Raw genomic sequence first — 15,988 nt, forward strand, 5'->3', positions numbered from 1 at the left:
GGCTCACAGGGCAATACCTAATAAATGAACTTGAAAAACATGAACAAGAAAACATCTTAAAGACTATGTGACTAAGTGCAAACAGAAGATCCAAGAAAAGACAGCAAAACATTGCAGAAAAAGCACCGTACACCAACACTGTGCAAAAACGATCACGAAGACTTCCCCGGTATTGTAAGCATGGGCAGGCGATGGCAACACTCGTGGATTATTGAATCCATCTGTTGTGGGCTTTTCGTGTGTTACGCCTCTCATGTGTATGCACGTGTGTGTTGAACTTCTTTCGCATCGTACGTAGCCAACCGCGCTATCCTCCAGGTTCCCTGGTTTAGTCTCACACGAAGCCAAACTCCCAAAACAATTGTTTAATTGTAATTGCCCAACAATTATAATAATAACCACATTCTCGTGAGGAGCCCTCGCTGAGTCTCGAGGCCCATTGAGGCCTCCCCCGACCACGAGGTCGGAGTCTCCCCCACGTGGCCGCGGTCGGTATCGGGGGTCCACCACCCCCCAGCCCCCCCCACCCAACCGCCCCCCCCAGAACCCCCACCCACCCAACCGCCCCCACTCCCCCAGCCGGATCCACGTGCGGACAGGCGGCGGAAACGGCGTCTTGCGCGCGGCGTCGTCGTCGTGGTCGTCACCCCCCTCGTAGCATTCAAACCCCGGCCACGTCCAGCCCCAGGGGCCCGGCGTCAAGGGGGCCTTGAGCGGCAGCGCACGCGGCGAGGGGACCCCTCGAGAGCGAGGAGCGAGGGGGTTAATCCGCCCGGCCCTGGTCGGGGAGCAGCCCTGAGAGAGACGCGAGGATCATCGCCATGAGCTCCAGGAAAGGTGAGGCCGCGTGCGCCGGGCGGGCGGGCAGGGAGGGAGGGAGGGAGACCGAGGCGACCCACGCGGCCGGCGGGAGTCTGGGGACGTAGCGGGGTCAGAGGGCCCTGGGAGCTCGGAGGTTCCAGGGATTTAGGGGCTACGGATCCTAGGGGAGCCGCAAGGGGAGATGGCAACTATCCCGACGTGCGTGCGCGCCTTTGCGTCTGCCGTGCAATTAGACCACGACGTGCAAACAATAAACAACTTGGCGACGGAGTGGCGGCCAGGGGAGAAAGGCGGCGTAGACAGGACGGCCGCCGTGGAGATGGATCGGGGTGCCAGGCGGAGCGAGTTGGATGGTGCTAGCGACGGCGGCGTGGGGAAGAGGCCTTCGTCCAGCAGTGGATAGACAATGGGCGACCAAGAGTGTCGTCGTGGTCACGCCGAGAGGCTTGCATTCCCCATGCGAGAGGGATGAGTTTACCGGGCACAATCATCGCTCCGGGGTCGATAAAGTGTCCGGCGTCGTGAAGCGTGGGACTGGGCCTCGCCAGTTGACGGCAGCGGCTCGTGTCGCAATGAGGCGGACTGACTGACGCCGATGTCTGCGCCGTTGCAGTGTTGGCCATCCAGGCGAGGAAAAAGCGCGCCAAGCCCAAGAAGGCGAAGGTGGCCACGACGACGACGAGGAGGTGAGACGAGGAGGAGGCGACGAAGGCGGTGGTCGATCGCGCAAGGGGGGGCGATGGCGCCGCTCTTGCCTGAGCGCCTCCGCCGCACGAGACGCGCCCGGGGCGGGAGGCGCGGGAAGGCCGCGGGAGTGATGGGGGAGGCCGCTGCCCCTGGCGGCTGCTGCTGGCAAGAGGCGGCGGTTGGTCCTGGTGGTCCTGGTGGTGGTGGTGGTCCTGGTGGTGGTGTTGGTTGTCGTGGTGGTTGGTGGTGGTCGTGTTGGTGTTGTTGGTGGTCGTGTTGGTGTTGTTGGTCGTCGTGTTGGTGGTGGTGGTGGTCCTGGTGGTGGTGGTGGTCCTGGTGGTGGTGGTGGTCCTGGTGGTGGTGGTGGTCCTGGTGGTAGTGGTGGTTGTGGTGTTGGTGGTGGTCGTGGGGAGCGGTAGTGTAGCGGTTAGCTCGCTGCGCTACGAACCCGGCTATCTGAGTTCGATTCCCGCTCGCGGCCACCACCGGTGAGGAGTATCTTACCTGGTGCTGGGCCTTCCCTAGGTCGACTCAGCTTCACATGAGTACCTGGGGCAGCGGTGTGTAGTAAACATCGCCACTGGTGAGACGAAGGCGGCCGGGCGTGGTGCAGACCACCTACCCCTCGCGTACTGTTCCGGCTTTCATAGGTGCTCGCTAACAGCACTTACCCCAACATTCTGTTAAGGCTACACGGGGGATCTTTTGGTGCTGCTGATGGTTGTGGTGGTTCTACTGGTTGTGCTGTTTTGGTGGTGGTGGTTGCTTTGTTGTTGGTGGTTCCGATCGTGAAACAATGTTTGATATGATTAGATGAAGATTCACATAAGTCTCGCCAAATGCATGGTTGTTTTTCCTACTGCATGGTATTAAAGGTTTTTTGGTGAATTATATAATTTATGTGCTGGCTCCTTGGTTTAAGGAAACAGATTAATTTTACTTGGTTCTTCGTGAGTGTGTGGTAGTTGCGGTGCTGGCGGTGAGGCTGGTAGCTATGCTGGTTATAATGGTTTTGGTGGTGCTGGTTGTGCCGTACTGCTAGTGGTTATCGTGGTTGTTCTAGTGGTGGATTTGTTAGTGGTGGTTCTGGTTACTGGGGTGATGCTGGTAGTTGTGGTTTTGGTGGTTGTGCTGGTGGTGGTTATAGTTATGTTGGTGCTGGTGGAGCTATGGATAATTTTGTAATTTCTTGTGGTTGGCAATGGTTGCTGGTTGTACATATGTATGTTGAACTTCTTTCGCACCATGCATAGCCATCCTTGCTCATCGGTATGCGCCATGCGGTTTGAACGTTCTTGCTTGCCAGTTGGTTTGACCGCTTATGTATTTTATTGGATTCTATAATATATTTTGTATTTACCTTTGCCAGTTTCATGAATCTGACTGAGATAATTCCTAGTTAAGTAAGCACGTGGAATTGGTCTGACTGATTGTTTGCTGTCTTCCCAGGGTCGCCAACTCTGACAGTGGCAGGAACGATGACAGGTCAGGCCACCGCATTTCACCCGTGCTTGCTTCCACAGCATTGACTCTCTTACCAAGGTTGCCAGGTGGCTCAGAGGATCGGAGACACTGAGCCACCACCACTGAGACCTGGGTTTGAACAAACTAACTGGGTTCTTCAGGGCGGCTACTCGATTGTCTCAACACGGTGATCAATGACTGCACAAAACACATGTTAAATTGAACTTTTAACCAACTTTAGCTAAATTCCAGTACTTCGAATCAAAACATTTAGTTTGACTGCAATGGAGGGCTCGTGGTAAAGGGCAAACACCCGAGTGTGGATAAGAGAAAACTGAGACGAAAGTAGTCTTGTGCAGCATTGCTCTGTGGGAGTCCCACACAGAAATGTCTTCATCTCTTCACACATGACTGACACATGAACACACACACACACTATGTGTGCACTCGCAGAGGACGGGCAATGTCCATCATCAGTTGTGTACACGATGTCATAATTCAACCTCACGCATAGGTAGTAATGTTACTAGACATGTGACACATTTAATTCTCATGCTGACGATACATCAAATCACATTCTTACACACGTGACTAGATACGTGTAACATGTGTAAGGATGAAGATGTTTCTGATCCATCTTAGTTGAAGTCACTGTAGATAATTATCAGTGAAGTTCGACAACAATGAAACCTAATTGATTTCTGTATCGCATCGTGACCACACATCCTGACAATTTCGCACGTCCGATTACCATGTTCAACGTACATACATAGGGTGGTGAACTATTTCCTCCATATATATCATTTTGATAGTGCACACTCAACATGTGACAATGCTTCGATTGATCAATTTCAAACCTGTTCTCTTGCTCGACACATGCATCAATTATCTTTTATTAATATTTTTTTGCTAATTATACATTGATGTTAAGCGTAGGCAAGTCAAGGGAACAAACTGTCCAAATGAGACGGAGAGAATGAGAAGCGATTCAAGCAAGATAGTAAAATTGAGAGAATAAAGGATACAATGGTTTTTATTGACTCAATGCTTAAATGGTTTAATTTAATCGCTGTTCAGGGTGATGAGTCAAGTCCCAATGGATTCCTTCCCACCTGACCAAATTGACGGTCAAATTTAAACTCTCCTTCCGCTTACCGAAGTTCAAAGCAAAAATTGCATCTCGAAACATTTCCAATTTTTCCCCCCAAAATGTATTACAGCGCTGTGATTCATTTGGAAAAGTAGTGCACGGTAGAAAGGGTTTAACTAATAGCAGCCTACCTCTTACATAAACTACTATTTAACTATTTTATTTCACTAGGTAAGGCCAACTGAGCTATATGGACAGTAAACCTTTGTTAATTTGACACATGGGGCTCTGGCCTTGCCAAATTATCCAGTAGTCCGAATTATGTACAATGTTACTCCCCAGTGCCTCCTGCCCCAATACAATTTTTTTTTCCAAATTTGTTTTGCAAACTCTTCCTACACGATACGCATTGACATACCTGCATCAGTTCTATCCAAAACTTTGGATTTGTCTCGCAGACTAAGGAATTTATACTTCAGTTCCTTTCTGTTACTTCTTGATGTAGGTGTAGATGACGTTTCTCAGAGGGTTGGTTTGCACAGAGTGCACAAACAAAGCAACAGGTCTGCACTAACGCTCACCACGCGCGCCGCCACCAGACTGAGTCATTGATTTGGTCATGGTGGACGGCGTCGCTCCACGTGTATGCTGAAATTAGACCATTCGGTACGGCAATTTTGATCGTGGCGAATGACTGATACTGTTATTAACCAGGTAATGCCTTAACTGGTTGTGGTTGTTTCCATCGTACCTGCCGTTTACTAGTACCGGTACATTTTTTGTTTTTCCCCAGTGTCCCACACTCAGCTTCCCACTTCCCTCCCCCACCCCCCTCTCTCTCCCCCCTCTCTTACCTATATAACCTCTTGCCACGGCAGCTCTCTCGCCTACTTCAGCATTTTCTTGCTGCGGTTGTTCCACCTGATGAAGATTGCTTGTGTTGCGATCGAAACGTCGTGATTTATTTGATTTGATTTCTACCTACGTGACTTTCCCGAAAGAACCAAAGAGTACTGATACTGTTTATATGCCGAGAGCGCAGCTGCACCGAAGTATGCTCAATTACGAATGATCAGATGCCGAAATAATCAGATTTTACTGTAGCTCTTTTTCAGAAGCGACCTGGCCACAAATGATATCGCAATGAAGTGGCTTATCACGTGGAAATTTATTGCGGCCAAATACTCGATACGCATGTTTCTAAATGTGGAGGAAAAAACCGGAGGACTCGAAGAAAAATCCACGCGATCACGGGGAGAACATGCAAACTCCAAATATACAGGTGTCAGGGTTGGGATCGAACCGACGGCCTCCTGTATACCAGGCGAGGTAGTCAACATCTCTCCATTGGTCGGTTTGGCAATTATATTTATGCGCGTGCAGTGTTGTGGGTCATGTACAGAGGTAAAGCAGCAGTATGTTTAGTACTGGTACCTCTAGCCAAGGGCGTAGGTGTTCCCGGGTCGTTGTTGCTGCTCAGGGAAAGGTCAGCGCTCACGCCCAGCAATGGCCCCACGGCAGCCGGTTTTCTTCCTTCTTCGTTGCCAGCCGGACAGGTTTGGAAACGTGGATGTACTGTATGCCCAAATTATGACCCACCGCTCGCAGACCGTCGGTTGTCTTGCCGCGGTACGGTCGATGGTGTCGCTGCTGTCGTGCGGGCGGAGGCGGCGACGGCGCTCAACGTACAGAGATCCAGATCTGAATCCCTGCCACCGTTTCCAGAATGATCAGGCCACCGCAAGGTTTTTGTGATGTTGTGACTTGTTGCTCCTCATTTCATGCGTTTGTACACATTCCTGATCACACAACCGTTGGCAACAGCTTGTTGATGTCTTCGTCACCGACAATGGGGGAAAACGCCAAGGTGACGTATTTAAACTTGTCTTCAAGACACGATTCCATCCCTTTATTAATCCGGGAAGGCCGGTGGTCGAGGGGGAAGGAGCGTGACCGGGAGGACGTCCAGCGAGGAGACGGAGCAGTGATATGCATTGCATCGCATGATCCTGAGAAATGGTTACAGTTAGGGGAGTGGATTTATAATGGTTTCCACTGCTGCTGTTGATAGTGACGATTTATCCAGCGCCATTGCTCCAGTGAGCTGGTGCAGTAATAGCAGGATCGAAGCAGTGCCGTTTGGGGGATTACGCACGTGGTGGTGGCAGTGTCAGTGGGTAGCGGTGCCGCAGTGCTTAGCCTGCTACACTATGAACCAGATGACCCGAGTTCGATTCTCTATCACGGCCAACACCAGTGACTATTATTTGAACCGGTCCTGGGCCACTCCGAGGTCGACTCGGCTTCAAATGAGTACCTGGTGCAGTATTTAAGCATCACCACTTTGGAGACAAAGGCAGCTGGGCATGGTGCTGGCAACCCACCCCCTCGTGTGCCGTGCCGGCCTTCATCGGTGCTCGCGAACAGCACTTGCCTCAACAGTCTGTTAAGGCTATACGGGGGATCTTTGTCTTGGTGGCAGTGTCAGTGCTGCGTGCTCTCCTGCATTGCGTCCCTAGCGGTCGCGTTCAGTCAGAGCTTATGGGTTTATTTTGAGTCACCCGTGCACAGTGTGTACATAACACCCTGGCAGTGCTGCCCGATTCATCATCCAGAAACGACGTTTCATGCCATAATGTTGATTTATCAAGATTGGATACATTTGGCTGAAGTGCTCACACTTTTTACAATGCGGTTTGCTTACGTATATCTTTGCTGTTTGGTGGGAGTGATACAAGCCAAAGCAATTGCTCTGACTCTTGTCAATACTATAAGCAAGCAAGGGCCTGTTGGCAGTGTTGTCTCAGCATTAATTTCACAGTCACTGCGTTCGCCATTCGCACTGACTCGCGACACAAGCGCCGGTGCGTGTGGTTGGTGCACTGCGCTACGAACTCGGTGAGCCGAGTTCAATTCGCGGCTATGGCCAACAAAAGTACCGGGCGACATCAGAGCCGGTCCCGTGACACCCACCTTCGCCAACCCAACACTGACTCGCATGGTGAACTATGGTCAACCAATCCCCGTGACTGACTGAATGGGGAGACCTGAATCTAGCAGTGGATTTACAAAGGGCTGTACGTTATAATTATTGTAATATAAATTATGACAAGACAAAATGTATAACAGAACATTTCAGACAATGGCTTTCTCCAAAACAACTCATTGCCGTTAACATCGGCTGATGATATCCGTTTATAATCCTCAGCCATTTTCAGTCCACTGCCGGGTGAAGGCCTCTCCACGCCGCTGTCATCCCACATGGCCCCACGATAGCACAAATGATCTAGCTGCCGCACATGGGAAGATCTCATCACTCGGTCTTCACAGCGATCGTCCTCTCTGTTGGGTGTGCTCCCGAGGCTGTCATTCCGTCACCGGTCTCATCCATCGGCCATCATCCCATCTGGCGATGCCTTCTGCTCGAGCCCGCTTACTTTCCTTGAGGGTCAATGCAGCAGTGTTTATGACGAATGTGACAACGTCTTTTCTTTTGTTAAGTCGTAAACCTGTCATTGATTGACATTCAACTGCATTTGAATCGAGCAACGTCTCGCACACGAGCTCGTGGAAGGCACTTGTAGCGTCACGAGAAAGCGTGCGCCGTGGCAGGCTTGGCAGCAAGCCCTCTCTTGGTACCGTGAGCAGCATGACAGCACGCCGTCCCAGCTATTTTGAGGCCGGTGTGTGTTGTGTGGTGGTGTGGTTGTCCGGTAGTGGAACGTGACGCATCTCTTCTACCCGAGGCCGTGCTTCGGCGGTGAATCCTTGGCGGTGCCAGCGTCCGTCGCCGCTTGTTGATTTGGTGCCGTCGGAGCAGCTGGGCCACCTGTCGCCACCGACGTGCTCGGTCACAAGCCGCGGCCCACGTGGACGCGTGACAGGCGGCTTCACTTTCCATTGGGCTCTCCGCGAGCGCGTGTGCTTTTTATTTAGACAACGGGCCATTGGGGTGTGGGGTGGGGCATTGTGGTGGAGGTTTGGAGGGGGCACGCAATCATTGTTTGCGGTCTTCTTTCTTGTGGCGAAGAGTTGACCAGCAACGTGTATATTATCACGTGGAGATTGGTGAGTGAGCCAGTGGACAGCTTCAGGAGAGGAGCAGCCTCCTGGTGAATATCTGTAACTCTGCCGGCGAATTATGGAATTTGGCAGCGGAGTTGCTGTGTGCTTCATGGTTTGAGGTCGGTGACCACAGTGGCACCGTGGGCTATTCTTAATTTTCCTTCAGTATAGGAGATGGCCGCATCTGTTGGCAATGTTCTGATGCTGGGTAAGTTGAGACCGGGATATTCTGCCGTTGGGCTGGCGATTTGGTGCTCGTTAGGGACGTTCGGCATTGCCCCAGGTTTCTCTCCAGCGACATGCAGTCACGACCTTCCTGTCGTTATTTAAATCTTCATGCCCCCACTGGAGGGGCGGCGTCGGTTCGTGATCGTTGTGGCGCCTGTCTTTGGAAAACGCGCGGCAGGTGTCGTGCACCCTTGGGAGGCCATAGGACTGCAAGGTGATGAGCGTTGGGGCCACCGAACGGTTGTGTGTGTCCTGCTGGGGTCTCGGGGTTGGGCAGAGCGTGACCACCTCTGGCTAGCCCCTCTCTCGCCGTGCCGGCGAGTCAAGTGACCGTGCCCGTGCGTTCGGTGTTGTTTAAAGGGTGGGTACAGTCTGTTCTCCTATTACGCATAGTTTTCATAACGCGAATTGGATATAACGCGATTAATGTATTAGGGAACACACTTTTCATAACGCGGACGCGAATAGGTTATAACGCGATTGAGTGAACGGAACTGCGTCGCGTGAGTAGGGATAAGCGGTCGTACGGCTGCCTCGGCGTAGCATCATGACACACGGCAGTGGGATGCTGCTGGATGCTTCTTGATGCTCCCCACGCGCCTCAGTCTTTGTTCGTCCTGTGTACGCATTTCACGTGTTATTGCGGACTGTGCTTTACCCTATATTATACATTATTTATTATCATGCAACTACCGCGTTATAGGAGAACAGACTTGATCTTGGCCTGGCTGTCTGTTCTGGATCAGTGGTGGTTATTTGGTTCGTAAAGATGTTGTGTCGTCGCGCGATTAAAATTAATTCTTAAGCTTGCGAAAGGTGCATTGAATTGCACATTTTGCACATTTCGCAATCAGGTATTTGCAGGTTGTGCAAATTACTGATGCTAATGCTGGGGTGGAGAAGTGGCGTCGTGGTTCACACACACGACTATGAACTCAGTGACCAGAGTTCATTTCCTGGTCACGGCTAACATTAGTAGCGAGTGATATCTGAACTGGGTCTACCACACTAGCTGCCGTTTCGAAGTACGGTCAAACAACATGTATGGGGAGGCCTTCATTCAGCAGTGGATTGAACAAATGCCTGTTAAATGCTCAGCCACCCACACACTCAACCACTCTCACACTCAGCCGCTCACACACATACAAAGTCACTAGCATACACAAAGACTAAGATCCCCCAGTATAGCCTTAACAGACTGTTGGGGCAAGTGCTGTAAGCGAGCACCTTTGAAGGCTGGCACGGCACACGAGGGGGTGGGTGGCCAACACCACGCCCGGCCGCCTTTGTCTCCCTAGTGGCAATGTTTACACTGCACCAGCTACTCGTTTGAGGCTGAATCGATCTAGGGGAGGACCAGGACCGGTTCAGATAATCGTCACTGGTTTTGGCCGTGAGCGGGAATCGAACTCGAGTCGCCGGGTTAGTGGCGCAGCGTAGCGCTAACCGCTACACTACTGCCCCCCACTAGCATAGACTCAGCCACACACAGTCATGCCCAGCAGTTATTGTTTATGACGGCCTCTAGTTCATGCCCTTAGGGTAAAACACCTCGGCCGCAAAGGTGAAAGAATTACTCAGCAGTTGAGATTCTTTTATGAATCGAAATGCTCACGCGTTGAATGAGCGGCTTGCCTTGGCTCTCTTGAGTGTGTTTGTAAGACCACTGCTGGTCGTGGGGAGCGGTCGCGTAGCGATCAGCGCGCTGTGCTTCGCACCCTGAGATCTGAGTTGTATTCCCACTCACGGCTAACACCAAGTGATAATGATCGAACTGGGCCTTGGCCTCCTCTAGATCTGCTCAGCTGGAAATGTGTACCTGGTGCAGTATGTAAACATCGCTACGAGGGAGATAAAGGCGGCCGGGCGTGGTGCTGGCCACCCACCCCCTCATGCACCGTGTCCACCTTCATACATGCTGCTCGCTGACAGCGCTTGCCGCAACGGCCTGTTAATAGTCTCTCTAGGGGATCTTTGTCTTTGGTCGACGCTCGCCCTGTCTCCCGCATCATTAGCGGGTGATGTCTTCTAGGGGATTAATTGAGCGAGCGGAGAAATCGGCAGAGCCAAACGGATTGGAGAGCATCGTGGCGTCGTGAGGCGTCGATGGACAGGAGCACTGCGGAGGTCATGGTTTGTTTGACTCTTATCTGGAGTTCAGATCGAGTAGAAGAGTTCATCCATTGGTCGGTCGGTGTGAGGTCTAGATTTGGAGATCGACAGTCAATTTGTGCCACCACGTCCTATTGGTACGAACTGTCCTGATGTTCGCCGTGCTAATATGGGTCCACGCCTCGATGTCATCAGTAGAGCGCACACCAGCAAAATGGTAAGAGCTTCAGATTGCCAACTCATATTAACTACGGTATACTGTGAAAAAAAAAGTGCCATTTAATCAAAATAAAGTAGCAGGTCGCCTGACCAGATGGCTCCACGGTAGAGCGAGCGGCTGGCTCACAGTCGAAATGTTTTTGGGTTCTAATGCTGGTTGGTACATTTCGTTCAATATTCTCCATGGAATATCTCGTTAGTAAGGGGGTCCAGGTTGACTCAGCCCATCGTACCTCGAGGGTCGACGATACAATTATATTACCACCACCTTGTGGGGAAGGCAACAGTGCTCGTCATATGAATAGACTTACCCTCACCATAGGAATGTGGAAATTCAACAACTGGCTCGGGCCTGTAAACAGGAAATGAACACTGGCTCAATGCTCATTTGAGCAGGAAGTCACTTTGACTTGACTGAGCGAAATGTAAAATCAAAAGTACGATTGTCAACATTGTAATTTTTAAGTAGACTTTGAGCAGTGATCTTGAGGATCTGCTTTTCAGATTTAAAAAAATCCGCTTTTCTCGTCAACTCCAAAACACTGCGAGCATCGTATCCACGCTGGGGGTTGTGGGTTTGCGATGGTTGGGTGAGAAAGTAAGTAGGCGAACGAGCGGATGAGATGCCGAGTGGACGAGTGGGCGACTGGTCCGGTGAGGTGGGGCGGTAGTGAGAATAAGTAGGTGAGTGAATGGGTGAGTGTGTGGGCTGAGTGGTGGGAGGGGTGGGATGACCAGAAGACCCAGGGGTTGGGCCGCCACCTCATTGGGTGCTGGCTGGGGTGGGTGGGGGGTAGGGTAAGAGCTTGGGCTGGGATCCCCCACTCTCCGCGAGCGACGACGAACCGTGGGTAGAGTGTGCCGGGGTGGCGGCCGGCTGAGAAGTTCCCTGCGTGAAGTGTGCGCGCCGCAAGGTACGTCGTAAACGTTGTCGTAACCGGAGAGAGAGCGCTTTTGTTCATCGGGGGCCCTCTCGCGGGGGATCGGCGGCGGAGTTTGTAAACCCGAAAGACGAGCCGTGGCGGACCTGTTCAACTTGGACAAAAAGGTCACTTTGGGCTGCGTTGAGAGAGAATTTATCATCGGGTTCAAAATTGAGTGGAGAATGTTATCTGGGGTCCAAGTCTACGTGTAACGAGATGTGTGGTTGTACCCTATAAACAGTGCCGTTGCCCATCATAAACTAGGGTAGTGAACCTTTCCGTGGGGGAAACGGCAATTGATTAGTTGCGCTTTGTGCGACCGAGTTGGGCGATTTGTCACGGCTGACCAAAGCTGCTGATTTGGCTGAGAAAGCTGCGCTGCCTCGGCACGCGATTATCACGGCGTGACACAGAGCGCCGAGACTTTGCTGAACAAGAGGAGAGAAATTTTGGCCGGTGCCTGCCATCGTTGAGAGGAGGAAGTGGCCTCGTAGGGCACTGCGAGGCGGAATGTGGACGTGCGTGTCGGAGCTTGCGCTGCGGATCCCACCCTGGGCCGGCAGCTCGAAGGCACGGGCGGCCCCGGCTCCCTGCTCGCGCACGCAGCCGGCGCCACGGCCAATGATACGGTCGCCACGGCCGCCCTGCGGTTTTGGGTGTGCTGCCTTGGGACGGGAGCGTACGCCAGCCAACGTTAATTCCCCGCTCGCGTTGCATCGCAGCGCAGCGTGTTTAGTTTGTCAGACTTAAATAACCTGCTCGGCACGGTTCGGTTTAAGGATTGGCTTCCCCGGGGGAGTGCCGCACGTTGTGCGGTTGTTTTTGAAAACTTTCCTACGAGGCGGAAGGTCACGGGGCTCGCGCAGTGCGTTGGCACTTGAAAGGTCGGCGTTGGTTGTTGTTGTTGCCGCCGCCACCGCCGTCGTCATTGTGGTTGTTGTTGTTTGTAGATGCGTGCCGGCGAGCGACGCTCGGAGCCGGGCAGATTTGTGAGTAGGCGCGGCGAGGCATAGGGAGCCAAGCGCATCTCGTCTCGCGACAATGCCGCTCTCCTGGCTGCTGGACGGATGCCCGCCGCTCAGCGCGCTGTTGAGCCGTCTGGCGGGGGGCAAGAGGGGGGCGCCCGCCGGCGTTCCGGTCACGCTTGACTTTGAATCCCCTTCGACCCCGGGGCCTCCCAACGAGCGGCGCCCGACGGACAAGGAGCCTCCGCGCACGCCCCCGCCGCTGGCCTCCGCCGAGCCGTGTGCCGCGGGAGCCGGTCCCGTGGAGCCGGAACCGAGCGCGGCGAGGAGCGCGGTCCCGCATACAGACGGGGACTCAAACTCCGACTCGGACCGAAAATCCGTCTCGGACCTAGAACCCGGCTCGGGCCCTGAAACCAACACCCGCCCAGATGCCGACCCGGACCCAGATCCCGCAGCGGTCCCGGAGCCGAGTGCCGCCCCCGAGTTGCACAAGACTGGGCCCGTTACTTGGTCGGCCCCGGCACGCGCGGTGACTCACCGGCCCGAGACGAAACCGCCGGAATGCAGCCGATCGGAGCCAGCCGACGACTTCTGGTTGGACCCTCCTGAGATGCTGTTTGCGTCGATGCGGCACCTGGAGCCTGACGAGGAGCCCGACGAGGTGAACCTTGAAGACTGGGGGTGTCTGTCACGCCGCTTCGACGCCCACGACGCCGGGGAGAAGCTCTGGGAACGACGGAACGAGGACTTGAGCACTGCGGCTATGGTGCCCGCTCTGACCAGCGCCGCGTCACCGTTTCTGTCTCCGTCACCGGGGTTGGAACCGACGCTGGAACCGACGCTGGAACCGGCGCTGGAATCGACGCTGGAATCGACGCTGAAATCGACGCTGGAACATGCTATGGAACTATCCCTGGAATCGGCAATGGAGCTATCGCTATGCCACGTGGACGGAGCGGCACCAGCAGCGGCTGAAGCGATTGATTGGGACTTCCAGTGGGAGCCGTGCGATGGGTACGAAGGGGCCAGGTCAGTATAACGGCACGAGGCCGCTAGGCCAGGCGCTAGCGGCTGGGATGACGGCTCCCCACCCCTCAATTACTGCATCCGCTTTGCAGTGTGTTGAGATTTTGGTAACTTGGTGGCAGTGTGCAGTGGCTTGTGCGTGTGTGTGCACGTGCGATTGGCTTTTGTTATCATCGTCATCGCGTTCTAAAATACAATTTAGTTGTATGAGAGGGAGGAGTGGTAGCGCAGTGTTTGGCGCACAGCGGGATTCACCCGGCAACCTGAGTTTGATTTGCGGCCACCATACTTCACCACACGATCCAGTGTGGTGAAGTATGGTCGAAACAACTTTCCTGGTCAATACGACATGGGGAAGCCTTAATCCAGTAGTGGATTGAGAACCGGCTGTAGAATGCTGTAAATCATTTACTTGTATCATAATCGTCAACCTACAGCGATATCATCTTCACCCATGTGTATCATCATAAGGAGCAGGGATTGTCATCGCCATAATTATTAGCGACACCTTTAGGAAGTGTACCAACGCAATCCTAACCGCCATCGTAATTATCAACAGTAATAACTAAATCATTACCCAGACATCCCCCGGTTAGGCTTGCGTGTGGTGCGCCCGGTGAACTCCGCACACACTCGGAGACTTTCTCTCGCGTCGACCGCAGTGCTGCGTGCTCGGTAGGCCGCCGGGTCGTGCCAATGTAACGCTCCCGTCCCAGATTCCACCATGCCAGGGTCGGCACCACCCGTAGGTGGAGTCCCCGGAGCATACGGGTGGTGGCAGCGCCGAGTCATTCCCTCGGGGAAACGTCAGAGCGAGCGTGGCAAGTGGGCGGCTGAAAGGACGGGCCCTCTGACTTCCGCCGCTCGGTCTGTCGGGTTAGCGTTCGGGTGCCGTCTCGGGTTACGCCGACGCCGGCCATCGGCTGACGAGGGGAACGGCCGCGGCATGGTGCGACAAAGCCGCTTCTTTGCGTGGTACCACACGTGCCGCTGGTGAGCGCCGGGGGTCGCCGGTACCCGTGGAAGCTGACCCGGCTCTGCCAGGAGCTAAAACCTGTTGAGTAGCTGAACCATTGGAGCACGGACGAGTTGGTGGTTCTTGGTGCTGCTGATGGCACTGCTTCTAATGCTGATGATGCTGCTCTTGCTACTGTTGGTACTGCTGCCAATGCTGCCTCCGATGGCGCTACTGCTGATAGTGTTGCCATCGCTGTCACTGCTGCTGTGACTACTTTGGATGCTGTTGTTACTGATGGCAATGCTATTCCTGCTACTGTTGTTGAGCGGAGTTACTTCTGGCGGTAGTACTACTGCCGCCGTTACTGCAGACGCTGCTGCCACTGCCGATGTTGGGCGGAGTTGCCGAGTGGCTGCTGCGGCATGGGGAGCGGTTGCACGGAGCGGTTGTCCTGATTGTACTCGGGCGTTTTCCAGGGCCCTGCCCTGCTCCTTGGTTCTGCAGACGGCAGACTTCCAGGAATAGAGTGCGGCTGTAACCCAAGCTTGGGTTTCCAACCGAGATGTTTCTGAGCAATCGGCTCCGACACCGTCTGCTGCGAAGGTGTAAATATTCACCCTGCCTGCCAGCTGATCTTCACGATCACACGTTGTGATTCAAACGTTTTATACGTCTCCTTGTTCACTTTCCAGTGTTTGTGTTGTTTTTATCGTTTGGTCTCATTCGTACGGTTTCGTCCGATCTCCTCGCCTGCATGTAATGTCGGTCTTGGTTTACGTAGATAATCGAGTCTCATGCGCTTAGTGTACGAGATCGGACGTGAGTTCGGGCACATTGAGCGTGATCTTGCCCTATATACAACTCTTACACGTGGTTTGCATTTAATTTAAATAAATAAGTCGTGAGCAGGTGATTCGCACAATTTAGTGTATTTAACCCGAGCAAAGGAATCGATTTTAACAGATGGATGGACGTGTCGTTGCATGCCTGGTCCTTAGTGTAACCCCTTAAGACGGGGGGTGGGGAGGCAAGACGCGGGGATAATTGTTGTCGTTTAATTTATTACTTTTTTCTTTACCCAGTGCTGCTCGGTTCGGGGGAAAATGCATCCTAAAAAACGGCTCCGCACCTCCGATTAGCACAGTTGGCTACGTAAGGTGCGAAAGAAGTTCAACATGCGTACATTGTGTGTCCCAGGTCGTTTGACACAAGCTTCAAGGCCTACAGAGAGACCCGTGTAGGTAGCCACGCTTTCGGCAAAAGCGTTTTGCCTTTTTCGGTGCTCAGCCCTCACAGATTTGGAAAGCTGTGCCTGAAGAGCTGCGCCTGACCGCTGAGATTCTCCCGTTTCGAAAGGACTTATTTCCTATGATACGTGGGGTATCATACGGCGCTCTGAATCCCATTGTCGGGTGTGCGCGGGGTC

The 15,988-nt window shown here is 53.3% G+C and overlaps 1 protein-coding gene across 3 annotated transcripts in view; it reads left to right on the forward strand.

The window, feature by feature from the left end:
* The first annotated feature begins 568 nt into the window (after positions 1 to 568).
* The window catches only part of SRPK2 (SRSF protein kinase 2), a 28,721-nt gene continuing 13,301 nt past the window's right edge, over positions 569 to 15,988 (forward strand). For 2 of the 3 annotated variants that reach the window (XM_078598990.1, XM_078598991.1), the window contains exons 1-2: positions 11,483 to 11,601; positions 12,561 to 13,607. In XM_078598990.1, the coding sequence (XP_078455116.1) occupies positions 12,652 to 13,607 (956 nt within the window). In that variant the 5' untranslated portion in view covers positions 11,483 to 11,601; positions 12,561 to 12,651. Of the gene's footprint in view, positions 838 to 1,435; positions 1,509 to 2,958; positions 2,995 to 11,482; positions 11,602 to 12,560; positions 13,608 to 15,988 lie in introns of those variants that run through there. The other variant, XM_078598992.1, reaches the window with a different exon arrangement.

This window comes from Lampetra planeri, chromosome 11 (assembly GCF_965212315.1).
Source record: "Lampetra planeri chromosome 11, kcLamPlan1.2.h2, whole genome shotgun sequence".
NCBI classification, from domain to species: Eukaryota; Metazoa; Chordata; class Hyperoartia; order Petromyzontiformes; family Petromyzontidae; genus Lampetra; species Lampetra planeri.